The following is an 11,654-nucleotide window of genomic DNA, read 5'->3' as shown; positions in this document are numbered from 1 at the left end:
ATTTAAAAAAAATAAAAAAAATGAAAATAGCTAATGTGAAGCTATTTGGAGTCCTTTTTCTATTGCTTCTTTTATTGCTTCTTTCTATAGCTTCGTGTGCCATTGAAGAGATGTCTGAAGGCACATTATGGTTGTTACTGTTTTCGTACTATCTTTCCTGAGGAGAAATAAATTTACTCCCTTAAGCAAACTTATTTCAATGCGCAAAAGATTAAAAATCCTCATTTTGTCAGTGAGAAAAGCGCCAAGATAAAATTCTCATTAGTGATATAAAATATCAGTTTCCTCCGTTTGAAATAAATCAGATATCATTTGGTATTTTATTTGGAGATACTTCAAAATTATTCCTATTAACATCACTATCACTACTATTACTTTCTTTCATCTACAAAGAGATATATCATGGACTAGGATATAACTGAGAACTGACAAACCCTTGGACTTTGCTAGAGCAGGAGTTAGTGAAGTTATTCTTTAAAGGGACAAACAGGAAATATTTTGGGCTTTGAGGGCTACCAGGGCTCTGTGGCAACTATGAAACTTTGATAACACAGAGAACAAAGACACACACATGAATGTCTGTGATTATTTTCCATGAAAGCATCATTTTAAAACTGGCAGCCGTTTTTACAAGATCTTACTTGGCCCATGAGCCACAGTAATGAAAATTCCTGATCTAGAAAATTCTGACTATTTTGAATGTTTTCTTTAACGGGAAACATTAGTCTCATCCTTTTTGAGCAATGTATGAAGAAATGTCAAACGTCTTCAACAAACATGGAATTTTTTTCCCCTGAACCCTACAGAGATACTAAGGAAGTATGCAGACCAAGAAGATCACCCATGGGGATAAAACTGAAGGTCTTTAAAACGTTGTGAACGAGTAAATACTTAATTGCATGCTAATGAAGGTAAGTATAGAAATAGGAAATATAAGGACTAAAGTGGTTAGAGAAGGGTCTGTAGAAGACATGAAGGAAGATGGAGGCAAGATTGTATGATCATAGGGATGGCAGAACATATGACAGGAGCAAAATGACACGCAAAGTCACCCAGACAGCAGAAATACAGCAGGGAGGAGACTTGCAGCTGAATTGTACGGAACTGTGGAAAATTAACACTAGTCAGCAGAGTGGGTGAGAATGAAGAGCATTTTGAAAGGCAGATGGAAGCACTTAGCCTGGATGTGGTAGTCACTGGACTTCTCTCAACAGGTTGGTGATGTAATAATAGCAGTTATTTAAATGGTATAGAATAAAAAAAGAAGATAATGAATGGTATATACATTCAGTGGTATGGAATAACTCAAAGTAGAAAAGTTAAATGTATAACCAATAAATGATTGAATGGGATAATGTTGTATTGTTGTATGTGCCATTGAGATGTAATCTGCTCATAGCTGACTGACTCTCCAGTGGGTTTTCGGAAGCTAAAAAAATGCACAAGAGAAGATTGCTCATGTTTTTCCCAGAGAGAGATAGTGGATGCAAACCGTGTGCCTTTGGGTTGGTAGCACAACTCCTTGCCATTGGGCTAGACATGAGGGAAGGGGAGGCTTAACTCTGCAAAGTTTTGTTTGGCTATTTTTTTTTAAAAAAAATATTTATTTATCTATCTATCTATCTATCTATCTATCTATTTATTCATTCATTCATTCATTCTTTTCTCTCTGTGTGTACAATCAAATTGGATCGGACTGGTACAGGAAGAGATGGCACATCCTTCCCTGGCAGAACATCTGGTGGATTCAAACCACCTTTGTCTGGGATTTCAGTGCAGCTTCTTACCACTAGGCCACCAGAGCTCCAGTTAAATCTGCAAAGTTTTTAAAAGCGTGGCATATCTTGCTCCTGAGGCACAAGAGGACAGGTATGATTATTAGGACTATGTATCAGCTTAGCTGCCTGTGAGTCTCTGGTTTAGCAGTTATGATGCTGTCACTCCCTGGATAGGCTATGTGATCATTCCCTTACGAGATTTGAACAAAATAACATTGCCTCGATGAGAGCTTACACAATGGAGTCACCTCCATGATGAGATATGCTATGAAAAGCAAATCAGCTGAAAAAGAATTTCCCCCAAAATATGAGGACGGCTTCTTACTCACTTTAGATCTTCCACTGCGATCCTCATCTGACCTCCAGGTAGTTGGAGCTGAGTTAGTGGCATGCTGTTGTACCTGTCAATCTTGGATTTGTGAGGCTCTCACAGCTACAAGAATCTGGAGAAACCTCCAGCCTGCTGTCTTACCCTTGGGATTTATCAGCCCCTATAACTTTGTGCTGCTGAGAAGCAAGGATGGTGAAATCTCCTCTCCTAAACTTTAGGCATGTTGCCAATAGGAGTCTATCACTGGGGAAAAAAAAACATGCATGGGAAAGATAGAAGGGCAGAGAAAGAGAGGAAGACCTTCAAGAAGATAGACTGGCACAGTGACTCTAACTGTGGGCTGAAGCATGACTGAGATGGTGAGGGCGACAAAAGACAGGGCATGCTTGAGATCTGCTGTCCACAGGGTGGCTATGAGTCACAGCTGACTCAGCAGTAACTAACAATCACAACTGCTTTTTGAGCTGTTTCTATGAGACAAATCAACATCTCTAAACATATAAAAGTTTTACTAGATTTGCCTCACTAGGTAACTCAATCAGTCTAAGATACTGTGGTTATAAGTAGCATCAAACGAATTAATAAGAATGATTGTTAATAAATATCAAATTAATTATCATATGGCAGATAACGCATGTGCTAAAAAGTGGCACTAAAACTGGATTCAGTAATTATGGATCTATAGTAACAAGGTAAAATGTATCCTAAAAATAATCATCACTATGAAATGGTGGCAAAAAGGAATGTTATGACACTCCAATTTTTTTCTAAACCTTTGGTTAAGGGATTAAGTGAAAGCCATACAGTTCTCCATCTACTCACATGAGCATAACTCAGGAAGAAAAGCTGGTTGTTGGTGAACATGACACCTGGGAGGAGAGGCTCCTCCACACCCTGTCTTTGGTCATTTACCCATTTCCGGTAAGCCTGGTGAGAGAAGAACAGATGGACATCAGAAATGAGCCTTATCCCTTCTTCCCTCATGCACTGCAAAGATAACGAAAGAAGCTTCAAAGACACTATTTTCCACCATACGCAAAATGCACTGTGTCAAGCATTTAAAAATGCAAGTTAATATCCTAATGCTGAATTATTAGGCAGGTTCACCTACAAAAGGACCTTACACCCTTTTGAACGCCAAGCAAGAAGACGAAAGAGTTCAGATGTTAAGTAACTCTTACCAGAAGCGATTCTTTCTATGCTTACTAGGGGACAAAAACCATAATACAGTGGTGAGGCCTAAGGCAATAAATTCTAGGGTCAACATAGAGCCACTTTAACTTTTAAAAACTACTTTTCTTTTTTATTTTGCCAAATAAAGAGAAACTTAACGATCTTCTGTCACTATTGAGATACATAAATGAGGTCTATTTAACTAGACTACAGAGAGAACATAATCTCAGAATAACAGCCTGATCTTTATAATGAATGTACCAAATTTCACTAAAAACTTTCCATATTATCCTTCCATGTGTGGTTTAGCCACAGGATAGTGGATGGACTAGTGGATGATGGAAACATTCTTAAGAACTTTTCTCTAAGCAGAATATGAGTCACTAACCTGTGGTCATATTAGAAGTTTGGTATTGAATGAATTATAAAAGAGGGCTAGAGAAAACTCTGCTCAAGAAAAACTCCTATGAGCCTAGCTCAGAGGAAACTCTTATAGCATGTTTTGATAGTATGATGAATGTATCTGTTGCTGTTGCGTGCTGCCAAGTAGAGACCGACCCATGGCTGAGTCTTCCAGGTTTTCAGATGCAGTATGTGGCGCAGGAGGAGAATGCCCTGCCTTCTACCTCAGAGCAGCTGGTGGATTCAAACCACTTTCTCTTTAGGATTGCAGTCCAGCTACTTTCCACAAGGCCACTAGAGCTCACAGATGGGCATTAAAGATAGAATTGTTAATAATAAATATTATTCTTTAGAGTTTTTTCATACTCCAATAAAGAAATACAGCTCTATCTATATAATAGCCATCAATGGGGAACTACAATTATCTTTATAGCAATTTTGTAATAGCTAATTCCTCAAGAATATGTCTGTGGCGTAACCTGAGGTACACTCATACACTGTTTTATAGTTTAATTTTTTAAAATCAGAGCCAATGTAGCAGCACATACCCTAAAAGCTTCCCGCAGACCTCCATTATCAGCAATATTTTCTCCCAGTGTCCTCTTCCCCTTCACCTAGCAAAAAGGAACAAAGAAGGCTCCACAGTCAACTGTCATTCAACAGGAAGCATAAACATCATGGCAAGAAAAAGCCCCATATTTTAAGGGGGAAAATACCTTCAATAAATCAGAGGAAATCAGAATACATTGTAAGCTGGCACACTAACCCCAGCAAGGTGCTTCTGAATAGACAAATTTATTTTATGCTACAAATTTCTTTCTCACTCATCTCTTCAGTCTCACCTATTTAGTCCACTCCAATAAAATGTTAATAATATTCTCTGTGACACTGGTTTAATGAGGAAAAAAACAGGAATGCCAGTATGCAGTTTACCTTCCCTGATTAACTCACACAGTCAATGTGTTCTAAGAATGCCTGAGTTTCCAGAAAGGTATGAGCCATCTGCATGCAAGGTTTCAGGGCCAACCAACACCATTTTACATTTAGCAATTTCCATGGACAAAAATAAAAGAAAGGTAGCTCTCATGCAGCAGGTGGTTGTGTGCCTATGAGTTTGAACTGAACCTTAGCTGACCATCTAGTGGTTTGCACAGACTGTCAGGCCACTCCCAGTAGCAATTCCCAAAAGCTGCCACTGTAGACCTGCAAAGACTGTCATCAACTTGCTGAACAAATGAAGAACCTCAATTCTGAATGTGTAGCAGTAGCCTTGGCCCCAAGTACCCATCCCATTCTCCTACCAGTCACTCCTACAATTGTTAATCAGGATGAATACCCTTCCTTTAGGGAAGTGGTTGAGATTCCTAAAAGGTTAGACTCTACCTTTCATCCCCTCGTGCCTGGGCTAAACATCTTCTGCAGCCCAGAATGGTGCTCAAGAAACCCTAGTAAGAGCAGGTGGAGATGAAACTGCTGAAATCAACTTGCTTCCCTCATAAGTTTCTCTGTTCCCAAGAAATCACTGGGCTCTGCTTCTAGTTAATCTAAGACAGGGGATTAGTAAAGCACATTTAATAGAGGTTCAAAGACAAGCTATCTCTATCCAGAGAGGCTTTGTGATGCCATCTTTACAATTCTCAACTTGCCTCTAGGCACTTTCGTCTATACCCATTCCCTGTGTTACATCTCTTTACTTTGGACTCTCACCTTTATCTAACTTAGAGGCTCTGGCACCTCCCACTCCCAGATTCTCTGGACTCAATAGTTGCTACAAGTCAGGTTCAGTGGTGTCCTCAATCATTGTCAACAAAGACTCAGACACACAGAACCAAGTCCAGGCTCCCACAACTAAAGCCAGAAAAATATAGTTCTTTCTATCTGCCAAGGAAGACAATCCCCACACTCCTGCTGAAATGAGGTCCACGTTGCTTCCTAAAGGTTGAGTGGATTTATGGTCTTTCTATCATATTCATGAAAACAGTACACATTTCTCAGATTTAGTATCTGACACTTAGGCCAAAATATATGATAGAATAGTCCATCCACACATCACCCAGGCATAGAATAGACTTAAGAGAACCAAAGAATGATATGGGGGAAAGCGGAAGTACTTGGGAACCACACAGTCCTAAACACTAATCTTGACTCTACCAAGGGTTTTAAACTTCTTTGAGTCTCAGTCTACATATAATTTTAAAAGGTCAATAATATGTAAACCTCACAGAATCAGTACGAAATCAAATTTGTCTCAATATGTGAATGAAAGGCAAAAACCTAACACTTGGTATATAATTTAAAAAACAAAACTCACCACTGCAGTGTTGTTGTTCTTATGTGCCTTCAAGTGCTTGTGATTCACAGCGACCCTATGTATAACAGCCCTGAAACCTGCTCTATCCTGAGCCAGCTTTACTGCCTCTGACATACCTACCCTCATTACCCCAGTGACCCTATCAATCCATCTCATCAATGCTCTCCTTCTTTTCTCCATGCATCCGCCCTTCCAAGTATAACATCCCTCTCCAAGGACTGGTCACTCCTTACAACATGCCCAAAGTATATCAGACAGAGCCTCAGAATCCTTGCCTCTAAGGAGTAGCCTGGCTTCACATTCTCTAGGAGGAACCTGTTTATTCTCGTAGAAGTCCATGGAATATATTCAGTAGTCTTCTCCAGAACTCCAGTTACAAGGCATCAATTCTCTATCATTCCTACTCATTGTCCAGCTCTCTGATGCACAGCAAGCAATTGTAAAGATTATGGCCTGTAAAACTCTGGAAGGTAGTTTGGCACTTCCTCAAGTGCTTCCTGCAGTGAAGGCTGCATAGTGGAGTGGACCTGGGGAGAGGGACTGTAAAACAATGAAATAATTTTTCTTTTACTTTTTCAAGAGGGGAGTGTACTGGGGGGGGGGGGCGTGGGGGGGGAAAGTGGCAATTTGAATTAATGGAAAACCAAAGTAAATGTAAATTTTCATTGAAATTAATAATAATAAAAAAAATTTTTTAAAAAGATGTGCTGAAATCCCGAAGGCACCCAGTGTGAATCCACCAGATTCTCTGCTGTGCCAGTCAGATCCTATCCGATGGTAGACAATAAAAAAGGAGCAGAAGAAATAAAATAAAATAAAAAAAAAAAGAAATCAAAAGAACGATATATTGCAATGGGTATATTTGTTTACAAGGACTTCTTTAAAGTGCCAGAGAGCCAGGGTGTCAGTTTAAAGACTAAGGTGCATCTGACCCAAGCTATAGTATTGTCAATTATTTCTTGTTCATGTGAAAGTCAGACAATGAGTAAGAAAGATGATGAGTAAGAAGAACTAAGGTATCTGAATTGTGGTGTTGGCAAATAATATTGAACAATCTCTGCAATGTCAAATAAAAACACAAAATCTTTCTTGTAAGGGTGATCCTTAGATGCCAAGACCATGCAATTTCATCTCCGATTCTCTGGGAATGTTGTCCAAAGGGGCCATTCCTTAGAAAAGGATCTCACGTTTGCAAAACTGAGGATCATAAAAAATTTAAAAAAAAAAAAAAAAAAGAGGAAGATCCACAAAGAGATGAACTGACACAGTGACTATAGCAATGAACGTAAGCAAAACAGAGACTGTGAGGATGGTGCCGGCTCAGAGTTTTGTTGCGTTGTTCTGAGTCTAAGCTAACTTGACGGCACTGAAAAACAACACCAACAAAACAGTGCCCAGATCAAAAGGCAAAGTCCTTGCTGTCAAGTAAGAACTGTTTGCAAGGCTGTAAACTGCATGGGAGGAGAATGTCAATAGTGAATTCACACCACCAGAGAGGACCTTTGGGTTGGCAATGCACCTTTCTACAGGCTATGCCACCAGAGCTCCCTAATGGTACTGCTGTCGAAATCAACAAACAGAACAGCAGAATGGAATGCATAATCCAGTAATGTATCTTAGTATATTTGAGATTTTAATATTTGACAAACATAACAGTTTAATTCAGTCAGAACCCCCCAGTGGGTTTTCAGTGGGAAGCAGTTAATCCCACGGGAGCAGCTGGTACTTTGAAACCGCATGCCTTCAGGTTGCCAGTGCAGCTCCTGATCACGAGCCACCAAAGCTCAAACAGAAAGCCTAATAATCTTTCTAGAAAAACTAAACAATAACACTTAAGATAAAGATTCGGAAGATATAAACAAAAGTGAAAATGTCAAATTTATTTTAAAAATGTTCTGTATTTTGTATAGTGAGTTCAGGTCATTTTCTTTTCTTGAAATCAGCAGCTATTTAGCCTCATTTATAGCATTACTTTGTCTATGCACCTGATCTTTTTTATGCATGCTTTCTGTGATCTGTGTTAAAAATCTGCATTGCCAGGATTGCAGCTCCAACTTGTTATTCAATACTTAATTAAAAATATTTTATATAAATGATCCAATGGAAGAGTAGCCTACTTAGGGAGGAAGTATACATAATATGGATGATAGATAATGTGACAGTTGCAAAACTGCACTGAGGCATATCAAAGGGTGCCAAGAGGGAACAATGCTGGGCAATGTGTTGCTGTGACACAGTGAAATCCGTGCGAGTCAGAACTGATGAGACTGCTTTATCTGTCCAGGTCTCAACTTATTTCTGCTGTTGACAGATGCAGTCTTACCACCCTTCCCTCTATCACTGGTTTTAGTGGAAAATATCAGAGATTTTCTTCTTTAAAAGGTTTCTACCTTATACAGGTTCTAGCTTGTACATAAGATCACTGTGAGGCCAACTCAAAAGAAATGAAGAATACAACAATAGTTTGGAAGGAAATATTTTGTTAAGATAGGAGATCTCTAAGAATTTTATTGTTCATCTGTGTTACAGAATTGAGACTTAGTCTGGATCTAGACAACAAATTGAGGATCAAACTTGAGAATCTCAAACCTTAGCTTGCAACAGATCCAATGGGAGGTCACAGCTGTTTCTGACTCAATAGGTCTGTGGTGTGATCCAAGAATCTGCATTTCTAACAAGTTCCCTTGGAGAATTGCTGGTCTAATGCAAGATAATATTCATTTTGTGGGGGGAAAAACTACACACAATGTTCCCTGAACATGCTTGTACTCACATTCAAGCCAGCTTTCTTCCAATAGTAGCTGCTATACTGGTTAACCATGCACTTCGTTTTTTCCTTAAATTTTTCTTCTGAGTCAACAGACCACCAAGGATCCAGGTTTCCATTTTTGTCATATTTTCTCCCTACAAAAAAAAGACAACTGTTAAAAGGTATTATTTATGGAAGCCAAATACTTCCTCTTTCTTTTTCTTCACTTCAACAAGCCTTCAAGCAGCAGTTACAGCAGAGGGGACAAGCCTCCTGAGAACAGCTCCCACCTTCCTGCCATTGTCACTCACTACCCTCCCAGCAACTGTAAAGGGGGCAGGAGAGGAGGACTGAAGGAGGCCTCTACACCTCAGGAACAAAGAGTTTGTGGAAAAGAAGAGCTCTCACTTTATTGCATGTGTGAGCCATATCCAATCTTGGCTTGTTTTCACCTGACCTGACCCTAAATGTTCTCTGGATTATGAAATCAAACGGCTTTGTTCAAAGGGCCCCTGTAGAGAGTCAGAGCTTCACTGGCAGTGAAATTCCAAACGATTCAGAGGAACAACCCCAGTGAGTCATTCAAACCTCATGACCACAGCCCTTGACACAGCCCTATAGAACGTGTCTCTTGAAGTTGCCAGGACCCTAGGGACATATGAAACCTCTGTTAGGAATCATTCCACAGTAATCAGTGTGAATGGGAAACCCATCTGTCCTACTTAGACAAGTAAGGTTACTCAAAAAGAGTACATAAAACAGCATAATGAGCTCCAAAACAGAATGGGGGAAACATTTGCTGCATATGTCTTCATGCTAAATGATCTCCCTTCATTTTCTCCACCCCCTTAAAAGTTTTCCTGCATCTGGAATACCTTCTAGATCCACTTTTACTTCTGGAATCAAAGGCACAGTTTAAATTTAGACAAAGAAGTTACCCTTGGGCTTAAAGAAGTGTCTCTCAAATAAAGGGATTAATTGGAACAATCGAAAGCTCTTCAGCAAAACTAGATGTTACTAGGACCACTCCCTCCTCCAGAATAGTGTGGACTCACTGTCCTTCATTCACTAATCAACTTGTTATTACACATGACTGGCCTGGACCTAAAAGGCACTGTTCAAAGTTACAGAGTAAAATGTCCATCAGTAGACTCATCCTGTACATAGAGTCTACAAAGCATCCAGAAAACAGTGAGGAAAAAGTGTACATAAATTTCCTAGGAAAAAAAGACCCAGAACCATTAGATAGCCTCCAGATTTTGTTTCTGAGCCAGGACGAGAATCCACAGCAAGGTGGCCAGCTGCGGGGAAATGGGAGGAAGAGCTCAGAGAAGCAAAAATCCTCAAGGCAATGAAGTTAGGGCTGGTGGGACAAGGGGAAGAACGATCCAGGAAGACTAGTAGCAAAGAGGTGTCTGGCTCTGGGGTTGGCGTCTAGGAAAGAAGGTTGCAAAAATATACCCAACACTGCAGACACCTAGGTCCATCACGTTTAGCTTGCCTACAAATCACTGTATAGATGTGTATGACAGTAATTGGCTTCTGATTTCTATACTTCAAATATTATACGTGACGTTCAATTAATATTCTCAAGTCGAGGAAAAAAAGACTCTGAATTTTAAGAAGAGGTTATTTTACATGGTTACCAGGGATGGAAAGGGACAGAGAAAGGAATAAAAATTCAGAGATAACAGACAATTATCAAATTGGTAGAAGGGTTTGACCGGACATTGCAATTAATTAATCAATTGTAATTCATATTAGAAAAGAAAAAGTCAATGGATAATTGAGAAACCAATTATGATTTGTAAAATTTCACTCAAAAGAAGTTATAATGAAAAGAAATAAAATGATGGTAACCTTCAAAAGAGGGTTCATTTCTACACTTTATACCACATTCATTCAGCCTTCTGCTAGCTAGTGTTATCAGGACATATAGCATATTCCAAGTTATGCAATATCAGGAAGGCAAAGCCTTTTTACTGAAAACTATCTACATGTATGTCAGTATAGAAAAAAAGATTAAACACTGAATAATCCCTGAAATAGAATCAAGGAATCAGTCAGCCAAACTTCAGAATTGTAGTAAATCTCCCTCGGCACTCACCTCTAGGAAGAACATGGCAAGACGGGGAATAAAAACTAGTAATGGGAGACACAACAGAGCAATTCCTAGAATGACAGTGGCATTTACGGCAATCTTGATCTTAATAGAAAGTTAATTTCACTGAAATGACAGGATATTTTCTTTTCCGTCTACTCTGATCACCGAAAGGAACTAATAGTTATTTATTACAAACTATCTCAGTAAGAAATGTGAGAATGGACATCTAAGCACACGCATATTTACTGCAGCTTTGTTCACAATAGCAAGGAGTTGGAAACAACCTAAGTGCCCATCAACAAACGAATGGATAGCGAACCTGTGGTATATTCACACAATGGAATACTATGCTGCATTGAAATACAAGGAACTCATACAATATTATTCAAAATGGGTGATCCTGGAGGACGTTATGCTGAGTGAAATATCACAGTCACAAAAGGACAACTATTGCATGGTGCCACTGTTGTAGAATGGGACTGTCCTTGGGGTTGGGGAGAGACTGAGTAAGATGGGTCCAATAATGTATACTGCACTGAAACAGAGGAGGGAGAGAACTGTTTGGAAGAGGTATGTGATTAGGTATTTCAGTCATGACAGAAGTTTAGAGCGATGGCTGCATGGTGGAGTGGACCTGGGGGAGGGTTTGTAAAACAATGAAAGACTTTTTCTTTTACTTTTCAAGAGGGTAGTGTTCTGGGGGGAGCCTTGGGAGGGGACAAATGTGCAACAAAGAATGAATGGAAATCCAAAGCCTCTGTAAATTTTTACTGAAATTAGTAACAAATTTAAATTAAAAAAAAAAA

General features: G+C 39.3%; 1 protein-coding gene across 1 annotated transcript in view; it reads right to left on the bottom strand.

The window, feature by feature from the left end:
• PHEX (phosphate regulating endopeptidase homolog, X-linked) overlaps positions 1-11,654 on the bottom strand; it is a 186,118-nt gene that overhangs the window by 11,787 nt on the left and 162,677 nt on the right. The window contains exons 18-20 of the mRNA XM_006899531.1: positions 8,769-8,899; positions 4,233-4,298; positions 2,932-3,036 (exon numbers count right to left, since the gene is read on the bottom strand). Coding sequence (XP_006899593.1) covers positions 2,932-3,036; positions 4,233-4,298; positions 8,769-8,899 — 302 coding nt within the window. The remainder of the gene's footprint in view (positions 1-2,931; positions 3,037-4,232; positions 4,299-8,768; positions 8,900-11,654) is intronic.

The sequence above is a fragment of the Elephantulus edwardii genome, unplaced genomic scaffold (genome assembly GCF_000299155.1).
Source record: "Elephantulus edwardii isolate Elephantulus edwardi_28Jun2011 unplaced genomic scaffold, EleEdw1.0 scaffold00260, whole genome shotgun sequence".
Taxonomy (NCBI): Eukaryota; Metazoa; Chordata; class Mammalia; order Macroscelidea; family Macroscelididae; genus Elephantulus; species Elephantulus edwardii.
The sequence above is the reverse complement of the archived record's forward strand: the minus strand, read 5'-3'. Positions and strand labels throughout refer to the sequence as shown.